General features: G+C 40.5%; 1 protein-coding gene across 1 annotated transcript; it reads left to right on the top strand.

The window, feature by feature from the left end:
- The first annotated feature begins 4213 nt into the window (after nt 1-4213).
- LOC139459416 (uncharacterized) lies at nt 4214-6475 on the top strand. The gene is made up of 5 exons (XM_071240868.1): nt 4214-4275; nt 4503-4651; nt 5060-5206; nt 5764-5801; nt 6354-6475. Exons 1-5 carry the CDS (start codon nt 4214-4216, stop codon nt 6462-6464), a joined length of 507 nt encoding a protein of 168 aa, XP_071096969.1. The 3' UTR covers nt 6465-6475.
- Nucleotides 6476-17605: the final 11130 nt, after the last annotated feature.

The raw sequence follows: 17605 nt of genomic DNA, 5'->3' as shown, positions 1-17605 counted from the left end.
GACACCATGTAGGCATACAAAAAACCATTCAGTCATACAGAAAAGCGTGCTCAAGTCACACCATGCAGTCACACGGATAACCATGCGGTCAAACGGACAAGCATTCATTTATACCACGCAGGAATACACGCAGTCATAAAGACGAACATGCAATCATAAAGTCAGACAGGGTGGCACATCGATAACAATGTCCTTTAGAAATCCACTCTGTCATGCAGACATGATCTAGTTGTCATTCATTTCAATAACGAGATTCGGATGTTTGGTGAACGTTTATAGCACGAGGCTGTCGGACGTTGTGAAGTCAAGAATTTGCCACCAAGTACAAATGCCCTGTGTTCGGAAGTCACTGTGTCCAGGTCAAAGCGACTTATGACAAGTATAAGTCTGTCCAGCTGAACAATAGAATACCCCTTCAGTGTTGTCATCACAGAAATCTTCAGTCGACATGCCGGGGTTAGAGCACACGAAGCATACCTTCTGAGTTAGGGGAGGTGAAACAGGTCCACATTGTGCATTTGACTAATTAGGCTATTAAACTAGATAGGTTCAACCATGTTCATCTTGCCAGTCAATACAGATTTCGTACCCAGCTGATCCGGTTAAGGTGTGTGACTACATATATGTTCAACTGTGTGTGAATTTATATATGCATACCGTCTCCGACTATTTTGTCAATTTGATAAAATATAAAACGTTTTTTTACTTCTTTCAGTTTATTAATTGGCAATACATTTCATGATTTATGTATACAGTATTATATTCGATACAATAAAACATTTATATACATTTACATAATTAACATTACATTGATGACATAGATAAGATGAAGACAGATGCAACAAGTGCGGTCAGTGGCGAAGATCAGCATTCTGTAGTCCACTCAGTCATCCTTCAGCAGGAACTGTTCGAAGTATTAACCATCCCCTGTGAAAAGGCCTTGTCTGATGGTCGGTCTCTCCGGAAGAACGGATCTTCTTGTTCGACGCGTTTTAAATGTTGGCATCTGGGAGACTACATGAGCTCCAGTTTGATGTCCTCTTCATCCAACATAGATGGCATGAGATCAAGAGATGACTTTGGCTAATATGTGGATACTCGCTAGAGTCTGCCTCACCTGAAATGAATAAATATTATAATAATAACAACACTCCTTGAAATTGTTCCCATAATAACACATTATTAGTATCACTATGTGTTACTGAACCATGGTTCACATGACATTTCAAATCAATAAACATCTTCAATGAAAACAAATGGCTAAATGTTTATTTCTTATCAACTCTGGATTTTAAATATGCATCTAATAAAATAACATTCAATAAAAGTATTAGTAAATTTGTTACTGTTTGTTAACTATTTGTGTTATTGTGGAAATATATTTTTAACAGATTATTTAATTTATGAACGACACTTAGCTTCATGTCATTCTGAAAAGTGGTTGATTGTGGTCATTGCTAACCATTGTGACGATTGCATCTGATGTGGAAGCAGTCGATACACAGTCTTTGTCAAAGCAGCGCCAGGAAATCCAGTCTCGATTTCTTCTATAGCGTCTGAAAATAGCCTCTCCGGCACATAGATATCTACCTCCACAAGCTGCTGGAATAAACTTCCGATACCATCCACTTCTGATGTCTCTTCTTCGACTTTCGTAACTGACACTTGAACTAAAAAAATATTTTGCAATGATCATGTTTGATGTTGATTAGTTAATCTATCAAAAACAATAACAACTCAATGGGATGCATCTATAATGCCTCAAAACAACTCAGGTAACATCAAAGGCAATGAAAGGTCTTCTTCGTGTGTGTAGTTCAAAATCCAAAGGTTTCTTCGTATTCAGACACCCTATCCGGCGTGTCTAAGTACAGGCTTTATTGGGTCTGGTTTGTATTAGGGTGGACAAGAAATGGCAATTATGTAGAAGCGCCTTTGGTGTTCTCTTTAATCCAGTTACTCTAACCTTGATTCATTAACACAGATCCACGTCGTTCTGAAAACAAAAACAGAAACATGCAAGTACATTTTCCTATTTAATAAATAAATGGAAAATATTTGACTTAAAAAATTATTTTTTGATGTCATAAATATCAAATATTTCAGTCTGTTCTACGATTTTTGAGCGTTGAGGATGGAAATGTTTCTCTTGCACATTTGTGAGAAGAAATGGCTAAATGTTTTGTTTCTTGTCAGCTTGGGATTTATTGAGATTATATAATTCGGATGAACGTTTTTCACTGTAAAATTAGCAATAGTATTGCTTACATGGATGTATCAAATTCCAGCTGATTGTTTTAATACACTCAAGTCCAACGAACGAACTTTTCTCCCTTGTGAGAACCTCGATGTACATGCAACTCGGCAAGCACTGCAGTAAAACAAATGTGGGAAGGATACAATGTCAAGGCATAAATTGACCCATAACTCGAATACCCACGGGACAGAGCCTTTACCTGATGTTTGTTTCTGTGTTGTTTAACGTCGTACTTGAAGCGGTTGCCTGTAAATAATAAGTCTTGGCCAGATGCCCGAATGATTGCTATTGTTACTAACGATTGACGCCTTCCGTATACTCTCTCTCGCTCTCTCTGATTTTGTAGTCATTTAGACATCCGTTTTGTTTAGTTCTGTACTCTCTCTCTCTCTCTCTCTCTCTCTCTCTCTCTCTCGCTCTTTTATTTTTTTCCGACTGTCGAAAGTGACATATATTACAGAAAAATGATATTGACAGATATAGTTCCCTTCAGCGTAAACGGACACGATTCTCAGCTGGAGTTAGCAAAACGTGGACACCCCTCCTCTGGACCCTCATCTGGCAAAGCTCTAAGCGCCTGCCTCCAATTGGGGCGGAGCTAGCTGCAGTGTGAATAGTCTAAAACGGATCTGGCCAAAGCTAGAGTCGTTATCCAGTGCATTCAGACAGGTTCGTACTTTTTCGTATTTTACTAAAATACCTTACAACACAGTTCAATGATAATCTTCTATAGATGCAATTAACTTTTGCATTCCCTCTTGTATAATATCGTTTGACAATATCACAGAGAGAGTATAACTACTGATACAACGACTATAATTAATGGTTTTTCCCTCTAACACATCGTGGATAAATTGTTTCCGAAACCCCTGCTTGATTATGTTGCTGTTTTAAGTGTTTAGGGGGCACGGGTGTCCCAGTCGTCTATTGTTCAATGATAATCTTGAATAGATGTAATTAACTTATTCATTCCCTCTTGTATAATATCGTTTGACAATATCACATAGAGAGTATAACTACTGATACAACGACTATAATTAATGGTTTTTCCCTCTAACACATCGTGGATAAATTGTTTCCGAAACCCCTGCTTGATTATGTTGCTGTTTTAAGTGTTTAGGGGGCACGGGTGTCCCAGTCGTCTATTGTTCAATGATAATCTTGAATAGATGTAATTAACTTATTCATTCCCTCTTGTATAATATCGTTTGACAATATCACATAGAGATTATAACTACTGATACAACGACTTTAGTTAATGGTTTTTCCCTCTAACACATCGTGGATAAATTGTTTCCGAAACCCCTGCTTGATTATGTTGCTGTTTTAAGTGTTTAGGGGGCACAGGTGTCCCAGTCGTCTATTTGTGAAATATCTCTGTCATCCATATTACTCCGTCATCAGCGAATTTAGAAGTTGGGGTAGATGAGTTGACATTATCATATAGATCATTGATCATGATGTTAAAGAGGGTTAGGGGTATAACGCTGCCATTGTCCTGTGACATAGGATCAGATTGATTGGTCCCTATTTTAACTGATAGTGACCGGTTATGCAGGAAGCTGTCTGTGAAGTTTGCCATGTTTCCTTCAACTCTATTTCTTGCTAGTTTTGTGAGGACTCCATCATGCCATACCATGTCGAAGGCTTTGCCGAAGTCCAGAAATACTGCGACTGTTTAATTGAGCTTTTTTATTTCATTTTCGAGTCTTAATATATGATCAATGAGTGTCCCTTCTTGAAACAGCTTTGATCAGGTTTGATGTGGTTGCCGGTTTCAACAACAACACTCCTGTGTGATAACTGAGAAAGCATCCAGGTTGATGAACTGTGTACACCAATGGTTTGACTTATGTTCGTGTTATCGACCAATACTTTGCTACTCAGCTCATACGCAATGACACTGCACAGGTCCTGTCAAATTGAGGGTTATTACATCAGTCTTTATTTCACAGAATGCTTGCCCTCCGACTCACCGTGTTCGTCCTCCTCTTCTGTGGGACCTGTGGTTTCTCCAGGTATATCAAGACATTCACCCAAACTGTAACACCTGATTTGAAAAATATTCTAAATAAGCTGTTATCATACTGCAATTGCTACGATTATATCTCATAATACCAAACATCCCTGGGGATCCGATAGAACAGATCCCCATAAATCTATTCTTGTCGTAAAGGGCGAATTATTTTACCGGGTGGTCTTGATCGGTAACTGTTATCACTCACTCACTCACTCACTTTTGAAGGTTTGGGTTTAACCTAATCAACCACTGCAACCCTCCCGAGCAGCTGGTGGGGAAGTTCTGTGCTGCTTTGCTGGACAACGACGTCAACGGTGACGGCAGAGTTGACGGCAGTGACATCGCCAAAGACGTCCTGTATTACAACTACGACGGTAAGTTCTGTGTAGTGACCGACCATTTCATAACCTTGAAGGTCGTGTGTGTGTGTGTGTGTGTGTGTGTGTGTGTGTGTGTGTGTGTGTGTGTGTGTGTGTGTGTGTGTGTGTGTGTTATTACATTTATGACATGATCAAGTACCGCAGAAAAAGTAAAGAAGACTCCACCATCTGAGGCTGCAATCTAACAATGAGGATGTTTAACCTTTTCTTTGTTCCAGCTTTCCTTATTCTTCTAAGAATATCATATTAGCTCAAACCCGTGCTCATGTTGAAATATCAGAAAAACGTTTCTTGAAAACGTCTAAAATAAGTTTTTTTGACATATTTTAGCCTCACTTCTACATTTTGTGTTTGGTAACAATATGGCTATGACTGTTGAGCGTTTTATAATTTGACCTACAGATGACCTTTGCATCATGCAAGAATGGGAGGTCGTGACCAGATGGACGTGTAGGTACGGCTTCTCCGACCGAAACGGCCGATTCATGTTCAAATTATTCGACGGCAACAAAGATGGCTTTTGGACCACAGACGACTTCAAGGCATTAAGTAAGATATGTTTTGCAGATTTGTGTCCTTTCGCTGGTAGTTTCATTGGGCGGCATTCAGTGTAACGTCTAACGATTTAATGAATCATGGAATATCTATTACAGTAACATGTCTGTCCAGAACAGGCTAAGTGGATCGCAATGTCCCTGTCTTACAACGTCGGAATGACGAACTAAACTGATAGAGAACATCATGAAAACGTCACATTGTGTTAGTGCCCAAGTAAAACTAGTGTCCGAAATGATTTGTGAAATAGTTTGATTCAAGGTGCCCAACCTGCAACATTACCTACTAAAATAAACGCATGAACATGAAGTCCAACTAAACAGATACCAACAATAGGTGCCTGAAACATCATGTATTTCGAAAGAGCCGCATAGGGTCAAATGGGAACAATTTGGGACCTGTCTGACCATGTGTCATCGTACCCGACGGCGTGTGTCGATGCTCATGGAGTTAATCCCGTGTAAACAATGGTTATTAACAGACAGTCGCGATTTATCTGGAATTAAAGCGACGTAAAGCAACATTCACTTACTTTTTTATCTATTTTTCAGATTTTTCTAATGCCGACTTCCTAGCGGCGCAATACACTGTAAGTAAATCAACAGTCAGGATATAAAGAAGGTCAATATTGCGAAAAATTCGCAAACAAACCAAGTCATTATTTTCAAGGAGTGTTAACCATTGCTTATTTCATATACTTAATTAAGATATAGTTATAACGAAGTTATATATTAAGTTCCTTTAAATCCGGAGTTACACACACCACTCTCCGATATCAGTATTGTAATTTCATGACATGTGATAATGTCAATGGTTTAGTAATATAAACGTTCATTTCGAATACCTTCCCATATGCCCATAGACCAGATGCTCAAGCGTCACGTCGGTTCCCTTCATTTGTAGGAAGCCCATTGTTGGTGTACCCTGTCTAGATTTGACATGAATATTGTGAAAGCGGCATAACACAGCAATCACTCACGCTACTTATTCCGGTAGTCATGGGTTCGAATTAAACGTTGATTGCCTGTGTTACTTGCATATTTTATCACACATTAAACAGTGACCGAAGTAGTATCATGTACTACCCAAAGAGCGATAGGTATCCATTTCACTCACTCACTCACTCTCCTCCTGTCTTCAGCGTTTCAAGAACATGTACTGCGTTGATCCGAACAACAGGGAGAACCCCGTTGACCGAGTCCAGTGTGCCGAGGTGAATGCACTGAAACCAGAGGACGTCAAATGTACATAAGAAGGACCCACATTCACGTGTAATGTAGAAACGTCAATAAAGCTGTTGGTAATAGCAAGTGTTTTGTCCTTCCTTGGGAAATTGTCAATGATGCCATCATCGCCGGGTGTATTTTACTTTGTAAGAGAAGGTCTCCGTGGTCTAGTGGTAGAGCGTCTGCCTGTAGAGCGGAACGTCGGGGGCTCGATCCCCGCCCCGTCATACCAAAAGGCGTTAAAAGATGGTACTTGTTGTTACACTGTCTGGCGCTCGGCATTATGGGCTAAAACAAGGACTGGTCGGCTCGGAGTCAGTATACTGTGTCTGAGTGGGGTATTCATGTTTAAACTGCGGCATGGTATCTCAGTGAGCTAGCACTATAAATCGGCATCAGTCCGGACAAGTACAAGCAGCCACACACACACACACGTGCATTCACGTCAGTATATAAGTGCAATAATCTTGGAAGCGACGTTAAACCCAATTTCACCTCACCTATTCGTGTTAAACTGTGGCATTGTAGCCCATTCGTGGTGTCCCCTGATGTGATGCAGCTGGAGTATTGCTAAAGGCGGGCAAAAACCATGCTCACATACTCACATACTCCCTTTTAGTCATTTATGGGGGCGGTCGGGTAGCCTAGTGGTTAAAGCGTTCGTTCATCACGCCGAAGACCCGGGTTCGAATCCCGACATGGGTACAATGTGTGACGCCCATTTCTGGTGTCCCCCGCCGTGATATTGCTGGAATAGTGCTAAAACCGGCGTAAAACCATACTCACTCACTGACTGTAGTCTTTGATTCCACAAACAAATTTAGAACTGGACAAAACAGAAATCTTTGGATGTCTTTGGAGCTCTATATTTGTTCATATACTTAAACATGCTTAAATTGCAAATATCGTGAAAAGGTGATTGCGAATATCAATTTTACTAGATACATTAAGTCAAAAATTCATTGCATTCGTAGAAAGTATTTAAATGTCCAAGTGAAAGTGTGAAAATCACACACTCCGTAATCGGATTAAAAAAACCTATTTGGAATACATATATCGGCATTCACGTACCCCGAGAGGTAATATAAATATCGGAGGTCCGGTCAGGAAGAAAAGGGGAAATAGACACATTTTCATTAAAGTTATCGTTGTCTCCAGAAACCACGAAAAAACGTCTCGATTTCAGACGGTGCATATTGCCTTGAGACAATCATATCTATTGTTAATTATAATTTTATGCGTGTGTGTAATACCGACGGATAAAACATTTTGAAAATAAATCAATAGCAAATGTGATCTGGTCTTATAGAATCAATAAGGATTATTTTGTTCATGAAATTCTTCAATAGTCCAACAGTCAACTCTCGTCGAGCAATATTCCCGCAGCTCCGGCATTTTGAGGTACAATGGGGCATGCTCTTTCTACCAGTATTTCAAAGAGCGCCTTACAACTCTTGCTCAGACGTTGATCAAGATAACATCATTCAAGCTCTCAGTAAAGCTTTCAAAAGGTTTAATAGCATATGTTCCTATGTTTCAGGTGAACAATTGACTTGCATTTGCATGTGTTTGTGACGGGTGCCACAGGTGGTGCAGGATACACTCACCCTTTCGCGAACACCTGGCATCATCATTATATGATGAGAGAGAGAGAATACAGAACTAAACAAAACGGATGACTACAACATGCCTACAAAATCAGAGAGAGAGAGAGAGAGAGAGAGAGAGAGAGAGAGAGAGAGAGAGAGAGAGTATACGGAAGGCGTCAATTGTGTGACACATGGTTGTCTTTATGACTACATGGTGTTTGTGTGACGCATGGTTGTCTGTATGCCTACATGGTGTTTGTGTGACGCATGCTTGTCTGTATGCCTACATGGTGCCTGTGTGACGTATGGTTGTCTGTATGCCTACATGGTCACGGTTTGTGTGACGTATGGTTGTCTGTATGCTTACATGGTCACGGTTTGTGTGACGTATGGTTGTCTGTATGCCTACATGGTCACGGTTTGTGTGACGTATGGTTGCCTGTATGCCTACACGGTCACGGTTTGTGTGACGCATTGTTGTCTGTATGCCTACATGGTCACGGTTTGTGTGACGCATGGTTGTCTGTATGCCTACATGGTGCCTGTGTGACGTATGGTTGTCTGTATGCCTACATGGTCACGGTTTGTGTGACGCATGGTTGTCTGTATGCCTACATTGTCACGGTTTGTGTGACGTATGGTTGTCTGTATGCCTACATGGTCACGGTTTGTGTGACGTATGGTTGCCTGTATGCTTACATGGTCACGGTTTGTGTGACGCATGGTTGTCTGTATGCCTACATGGTCACGGTTTGTGTGACGCATGGTTGTCTGTATGCTTACATGGTGCCTGTGTGACGTATGGTTGTCTGCATGTATGCCTACATGGTCACGGTTTGTGTGACGCATGGTTGTCTGTATGCTTAAACAGTCACGGTTTGTGTGACGTATGGTTGTCTGTATGCCTACATGGTGTTTGTGCGACGCATGGTTGTCTGCATGTATGCCTACATGGTGTTTGTGTGAAACATGGTTGTCTGTTACCCTACATGGTCACGGTTTGTGTGACGCATGGTTGTCTGTATGCCTACATGGTGCCTGTGTTATGCATGGTTGTCTGCATATATGCCTACATGGTCACGGTTTGTGTGACGTATGGTTGTCTGTATGCCTACACGGTCACGGTTTGTGTGACGTATGGTTGTCTGTATGCCTACATGGTGCCTGTGTGACGTATGGTTGCCTATATGCTTACACGGTCACGGTTTGTGTGACGTATGGTTGTCTGTATGCCTACATGGTGCCTGTGTGACGTATGGTTGCCTGTATGCCTACATGGTCACGGTTTGTGTGACGCATGGTTGTCTGTATGCTTAAACGGTCACGGTTTGTGTGAAGTATGGTTGTCTGTATGCCTACATGGTGTTTGTGCGACGCATGGTTGTCTGCATGTATGCCTACATGGTTTTCTGTTACCCTACACGGTCACGGTTAGTGTGACGTATGGTTGTATGTATGACTGCACTATTTCCTGTGCGACTGCACGAAAACAAAACTAAACAAACGGATTGCTACAAAATCAGCCTGATAGTGGCTGGTTCTACAATACCATACCTGTCACTAGGAAGATCGTGGCATTGCATGGGGAGATACGAACGCAATCTTCTAAACGTTTCCTGACATATGCGTCTCAGTTATCAAACACAGGTGAGGTCATATTGGCCCGTTGAGGAATGTTCTCAGGGTGAGGCAAATATATACCCGTCAACTGTTTTCAAACAGGTTTACGTTAAAAATTATAAGGCACTATGCTGGTACTTGCCACTGAACAAAACTATACTTTCTATGGGCAGTAGGACATGGGATCGAGTTTTACTTGTTCACATTACGACCAGGTAGGAGGATTTTCTTTTTCCTAGTTAGACCTCATTCTCAGTTCTATGAAGTTTACCTTGTGAGATATCATTAAATTTGGACTTGTTTCAAACGTCCACTCGAAGACAAGAACTGAAACCTCTCATTACGGATGACGGGAAATGCACCCACAACCTCCTGATCAGTGGTTGGGCACTCTAACCATTAGACCGCAGAACTGGTTAAAATTGGTGGTTCATTTTAAAGTACCACCGAAGGAGCTATTCAAAATATTGTCACGTCATCTTAACCCTTGAAACCCTTGATCCAGCTTTCAACCTGGATATCCTGACATAGCACTTTGGCCTGTCATTTACTTCTTGAAACTGCAAGTCATATAGAGCACCTGCTGATTATTAATCTGCCTTTCTATCAACGTAAATATGTATGTATTTTTTACTTAGCAGATGACACGTATATATTTCAACACGGGCAAAGATGTTGATTTCTCAGTAGAGTAGATCACAAATACACCATGCATCAGCTGAGTCAATGTGTGACCTGGCTAAATGTGTGTCAGCGGGACCCAGGACCCAGGACCCAGGACCCAGGGGTATTAAACGCTTATCATGGTTTTTTTAACCACTGGGGAAAATGGCCCAGACTCGATTATTTAAAGGCTGCATTTACAGTGTTCCATCATTCAAGCAATACATGACTCTGAGTTACCTCAATATGAACATTAAGAACATCAGAGCTTAGTGTCCAAAGTTGACTCTAAATCAGCTTTATTTTACCATATCTGTGACAACCCCAGCCACATTGGGCCCCGAGAAGATCCGGGATGGAATAGGTCTTCAGCAACCCATGCTTGCCGTAAAAGGCGACTATTGTTGTCGTAAGAGGCGACTAACGGGATCGGTCGGTCAGGCTCACTGGCTTGGTTGATGCATGTCATCGTATCCCAATTGCGTGGATCGATGCTCATGATGTCAATCAGGATTAGGAAATTCCAATGAGCAATCCACATCAAAAGACGCCAAACATCAACCAACCGTGATCAATGCACCATCTGTGCACCATCAACTCATCAAAGATTCTAATCAGCCGTAATACCCAGTAGTCGTGTACCCGCCGATGTTCATAACCTGCTTCTCCACAATAAGACCTCAATATGTTTGATACAATCCGATCACTAAAGCGTAATGCTGTACATTTGAACATGTATGTTGACACGGACGTCCTCTTGGATGGTGCAATGCACTCCGTAAATGCCCATTACGAGGTGTCTCGATCGTTATTTCAAATTATTCCTTAAAAATATATATATATTTAACTCAATAATAATTAGAAATCCCTGGAGATCATGTGTTCCTAGCAACCGACAGCGTAAATGGATGTTTACAATGTCAATCACTGATTGTTTGGACAAGACTCGGTAATGTATAGGCACGATGTATTGCTAAAGCGGCATAAAACAAGAAACAATAATAATAACAATAATAATAATGTAAAGGCTGGGTGTTTGTGTTCTCAACAAACACACAAAGCACACTCACACACGCGCGCGTGCATACGCACACACACACACACACACACACACACACACACACACACACGTAAGCGCGCAGACACACACACTGTCAAATTCACGAAACGTATGCCATGATCCAATGAAGATAGGTTCCAATCGTACATTATGATCCTTGGTTTGTCAGTGGTCGTGCTAGTGGGTTTCGTCAACCTGCCTAACAACCTAATAAACCTGAATTACTTCGGGCTTCCCTACCTGAACTGGACTCAACTTTATTTCCACTCAGGCCGCTATCAGCGCCATCAGAGGTACACAATTATTTCAACAACAGCATAGAAGACTCCAAGAATGCATCTGTTCGAAATCTTCAGACTTCTCAGGAAGTTGACAATACGAAGACTCGATGGGGAACAACTTCTAGTGACTATTTGCAGTATCATCATAGTGCTCGGCAACACTGACGTACTCAAAGAATGCATCTGTTCCATCTCTTCAGACATCTCAGGAAGTGACCATTCCTTGTCGTCAGTCAAGTGTCCGGCATGGTGTTTCATTATCGCCAGTCAAGTGTCCGGCATGGTCATTCCTTGTCGCCATTCAAGTGTCCCGCATGGTCATTCCTTGTCGCCAGTCAAGTGTCCGGCATGGTCATTCATTATCGCCAGTCAAGTGTCCGGCATGGTAATTCATTATCGCCATTCAAGTGTCATGCATGGTCATTCATTATCGCCAGTCATGTGTCCGGCATGGTCATTCCTTGTCGCCAGTCAAGTGTCCGGCATGGTCATTCATTATCGGCATTCAAGTGTCCGGCATGGTCATTCATTATCGCCATTCAAGTGTGCGTCATGGTCAATGACTTGTCATCAACTCCGCAAACAAAGCGCACGTAAAATATGACCTATACACCTGTCCCGGAAAGATTACAAATGGACAGTAGGAAAAATAGGAAAATCATTGCAATTGTTGAACGTGAAACTTACAAAATGTGTTGTTTTACTCACTTTCTTGTTGACTTAGCTTGGTTCATCCGTTTTGCCCCATCCCTACGTATACTCCTGACTTAGATGTGGCTAATCCCTACCTGATATTCGGCTCATCCTTACATACCTACATCCCTTACTCCGTTGTCAATCAGCTCATTTGATTCATCAAACAGGGATTATAACAGTTATCAAGCCCTTCGTGATCACTTTTTATTGCCTGATAATATCAGCATAATCGTTCCAACATATATCAGTTAGGTGTGTCAGCTACTGACGTTAATAGTCATAAAAACACAAGCTGAGAACAGATCATACAGTGATTAAAATAATAAATATTTATTCGTCAAGATCACAGATAATTTTGGTTATATGAATTAGATGTGAATTTAGATAGAGGTATTATGGTATTGTCACAGAGTGACTTAACTGCACTCTGGAGAACGCAATGTTAAAGAATTGTAGCTTCTGAAAAACATCCCTTTTTGTACAGTATCGTTTAGGAAATCTGAACTATTTTAACATGATGTAATCCATGTGTAACGGCGGTCAGTTGAACCATTGTCTAACACAGCATTTCACATTATGACATTTATAGCCTTAATCCATTTTCCCCGGGCCGTGTCTGTAACCACATCCATAAGCCCCATATCAAGGGCAACGCCATTGTTTCATTGTCTGTCTATTGTTGTCCTATAGTGTATATATATGTTTTCATCTTTACTGTTAGTCAGTCTGGTATTCCGACAGCACCTGTATGTACAGCCGCGAGTAGGATACGCCTGCTTGCTGGACTTCACTTGTACTTGTTGAGTTGGAATTTCCGCTCGACATATTTCTAATTGTATTTTGTTTTATTGCCGACTAAAAAAAGTTTGGACTCAACGTATTCTTCGTCTTCAATCTGAGCTAATTTCCCCGTCAACACATGCGCGTTGACAGTATGGTTAAATTGATACATGTAGCTTGGAGGGTGGGGTTGTTGTTAGATACTGTCAGGTAATACCATGGAAACAGGTGAGATACAGGGTTCCAGAAAAGGGATGACATTGTGGAAGCTGCTTACACTGGTTGGGGTAAGTCTTTGCATTTAATTGTTTCATTTAGAACGGTGCATATTGAAGATAGAATATTTAGTTTGGTATTGTCTCTACATGTAACTATATGTATAAATTGATTGTAATAACGAGTAACCACTTAAAACAAATTATTGAAGTATAATCATGGAATATCTATTACAGTAGCCTTTTATACATAAAAGGCACCACAATGTCCCAGTCTTACAGCGTCGGAATGACGAACTAAACTGAAGGAAACATTGAAAACGTCACATTGTTCAAGTGTCTTTGTGAATCTCGTGTCCGAAATGATTTGGGGAAATATTGATTTGATTTAAGATTCCCGACCTGAAATACATGTAAACGCATGTATCTGAAGGTCATCACAACATTAGATGATACTGGTTCATTTAGTTGCAGTCCTTGTTTGTCAGAGTCAGCCGACGCACCCCTGCTTCCTGTTCCCAGCGTGAGTCGATGCTCCTGGTGTGAATCCCGTGTGTACTAATGGTTATTCACAGGCAACCGTGATGATATACAGCTGGAACCGAAGCAACTTAAAGCAACATTCACTTACTTTTTTTAATCTTTTTTTTCTCCAGATTGTTCCACTATCGAAACCTCACAGCCATACGTTCATGCCTTGCAGATAGTTTTCAGATCAAAAATTTATTTAAGTTCAATGGATCGGCCTCGAGCCGTGCTCTGAACTGACTCAGGGTCTGTTTTAAGCTGTTGTATGATTTGATAGTGTAGGTCTCTGGTTGAGTATCCCACGGAATTAAAGTGTTTGGTGACAGGTTTGTCCCTTTGGTGGTTGATAACGGCAAAGTATTCTTTGAGTATAATGCAGAAGTGTCGTTTCGTTTCTCCTACGTATTGTTTCCCACATTTGGAACAGTTTAGTAAGTAGATTACGTTTCTAGCTACTTTTACAGGTGAAAAGCTGTTGATGATTTGTATTTTTTGCCTGTTATTTGGCTACTCTTCTTATCTATCCGAAATTGTCGTTTGTATTTTGCCAGAACGGGATTGGTGTGTAGGTCATATTTTAGGTGCGCTTTGATTTCGGAGTTGTTGACTGGCAACCGGTCACGTGACTGCCGATAATGAATGACCGCATCCTGAGCAGCGCGTTCAGTAGACTATTTGCGTTTTGTAGCTGAAAAGCGTTTCTCCGCTTAATGAACGTCTTGTTTTGCCGCAACGTTTGATATCGTTTGACAAGGTGTCAAGCAGTTGGCCAAGAAACTCGTGACAAATTCCATGACTTGCACGTGAAAACTGCTTTTCAGTTTCCCAAGAAAACGAATCACACATGTGTCAAAAGTCATTGATATCGGAGACCATATGGTCCCTGTCGATATCAACTCTATACAACACGTGTGAGTGAGTGATCATACCACCCCCGTCCCCAATCGATACTCACAATATCGATTACTGGACTATTTGGCCAAGACTTGATAAGTCAAATATTTCATATTCATTCATCAAATGAGCACAATCCTTGAACGCACTAAATATACTCTTACAAAAGTAGGAGATAGTCGGAAATAACTTAAAATGTCAAAATTTGTAACAGATATTAGTTTCCAGTAATAGGTGTATGATTATAATGAACAAATTGGGAACACATTGCAACCGGTAGTAAAAAATGACAGTAGATGTTATGACCGCCAACGATGTCGAAGCACGGTTGGGTTAAGATGGGAAATTTGAAAGTTGACGTTTTTGATCAGTCGTGCGTAATACCGCACGTTTTGTCAAACATTCATATGTGTCTCCCACTGGCGATTTGGTTGAGTCTGTCCCACTCCTCTTGCAGCATCCGGTTAAGTTCAGCCAACGTGGTCGGCGGCCTATGACGTTGACGCACACATCTCCCTATTAGTGCAGCCGTTTCGTGACAGTTATAGGGTCAATTGTGAACTTTGTGATAATTTCAACTTGAATTTCAACTTTTTGGAGAATACTTTTATGTTTATGTTCTTCATACATGAATTGATGTCACTTATCAACTATATAACTATTTTAATCTTAGTTGCATTACACCTTTGTGTTTTCGCAAAACCGAGAAGTGAGTCAAATATTTTAATAAGACCATAAACATAAACAGTTGAACAATGCTACAATTATTTGAAATATGTGTCATGAAACATTTAGTTTCACTTCTGTGTTTTTGCGTAACCAAGAAAGGGGTTTAATTTTGAGCAATGTTTTTTGCTGGGCAATGCATCAGTTTTTCTCCCGTGTGTCAAGTATTTTGATTAGTTGAATTAAGCTATAATAAGTTGATGTGCCATGGTACTTGTAGGCACACGCCTCCGTGTATTTGAAAAACAAAAACATGAGTTTTGAGCAAAGGAAAATGTTCTCGCCCATGGGCGAAATATTTTAACAACGCTACAAATTAGTTGAATTTAGTTAAAATGAGTTGAATTATATGTCATGATGCTTGTAGACACACCTTTATGTATTTGCAAAACAAAACCATGATTTTTTTGAGAAAAGGAAAAAAAAACTTGCCCACTGGAGAGAAAGTTTAAAGTTTGAGTTTTGTTTAGTATGTACCCATCAAAACAACATAAATACCCTTGACCGAGACTGGTCACAGCATGGAGAGTTTCTGGACAAATGGGTTTCCGGAATTGAAATGGTATGTGTTTGAGACCGCCGTCCTGTAGCTGGATATTGCTGAGTGTGGCTTTAAACAACAAACAAAGCTGCAGTAAGCGCTCGAGTTATCATGAACAGAATATGTTTTGTGCGAATGAGTGAGTGAATGTGACCTTTAATATCAGTTACGAGTATTTCAAGATTTCCAAACGGCCAAGCACTGAACTACTATTGCTTTGAAGCACATACACTCAATATATCACTACTTCACAGTCCATGGTTTGGAATGGGAATTGGGTGGCGTTGTACAAAGTGATCTCAGCGTAACTCCCATACCTCAACATACACTTACGACAGTCGTAGCGCAAAGTTGTTTTGTACAATGGCACCCTGGACAATCCGTACGAAGTTTTTTAGGGGGCGGACTCGTACACAAATGTTATTGACTGGCTGACTCATACCCCAAAAAAGGGAATCTGTACACAGTGAATATCTACATAATTTAGAAGATTATTCCTTTCTATTCTTACCTGTAGCAATGACCAGAAAATATTTGAAAATCCGCTTAGAAATTCCAGTCGCAAATTGTGTGAAATAATGCTTTGAAAAAATTGCTGAGAAAGTGTCTTTGAAAGTGTATGACAGAATATGTGAATTTAGTGCTGTGAATAAATGATTACGAACACATATTTTTTTCGGTCTTTTCTGGTGAAAGCAATCCGGTTTCGGACATCTTTCTTTAAGAAGTAAATGGGTATGTGACTACCAAATCTGTGTACAAGTCAACCATCTGACGGGAAGTTAGCGGGTCCGGGTTAGCCATTTTCATTTGTTATGAATCTCATTGGGTACGAAGTCTATATGGTCAGTATGGAATGTATATTGGAGATATTTTAGTCGTTTGAAACAGAATTTGATGACTACATAGTTTTCACATGGTGTCACAGAACGTGGTAAAGCGAAAGCAAGGTTATTTGACTTACAAGGCCATAGCCTAACATATGCTCTTGAACTTCTGTAATTCAACACTTAATGAGATAAAATAAAATAACAACTGAAAGCTATAGAAAAGAACGAGGTTTTGAGCTTTTAAATTTCCAAAATCATAGTAGGAAAACTGAATTACGAAAACGTTTTTAAGATTTCATCTGCTATTACAAAAGTTGGATAGCTGGAATACCAGAGAAATGTTAACCTTTGGTGCATCCATAAACACATTGTCCAAAACCACACTGACCACAAGAGTGTATATAAGTGAACATGGGCCATTTAAAAAAAAGTGGTTGGCTTCATAGTTTGCAAATCCAGGGTTAGAATAAGCTCCTAAGAGATGACCTAATGGTTCAGACTTGGTGACTTTGTGGATGGTGGGTCATCCTACCGGCACCGCATGATTCACTGCTCACAAAATCTATCACTGGATTGTTTGGTTTGATTATTTACAGACCGCAATCATATAGCTTGAATGATAAGTGCATCATTATCAACAAACAAACAAAAGACAATCCATACCATTAGGCACCTTGAATACCAGGGCTCTATTTCAAACAGGAACTGACCATGTAGAAGAACAAAGACAAAAACAGCACATAG

Source organism: Haliotis cracherodii, unplaced genomic scaffold (assembly GCF_022045235.1).
Source record: "Haliotis cracherodii isolate W230 unplaced genomic scaffold, xgHalCrac1.p SCAF_13, whole genome shotgun sequence".
Classification (NCBI taxonomy): Eukaryota; Metazoa; Mollusca; class Gastropoda; order Lepetellida; family Haliotidae; genus Haliotis; species Haliotis cracherodii.
Note: the sequence above shows the minus strand (reverse complement) of the source record. Positions and strands in the feature narration are given on the sequence as shown.

Coding starts and splice junctions, on each gene's coding strand:
- LOC139459416 (XM_071240868.1), top strand. CDS start 4,214: ATGCTTGCCCTCCGACTCACCGTGTTCGTCCTCCTCTTCTGTGGGACC. Junction 4,652..5,059: donor CCTGTATTACAACTACGACG/GTAAGTTCTGTG, acceptor TTTGACCTACAG/ATGACCTTTGCATCATGCAA. Junction 5,207..5,763: donor AGACGACTTCAAGGCATTAA/GTAAGATATGTT, acceptor TCTATTTTTCAG/ATTTTTCTAATGCCGACTTC.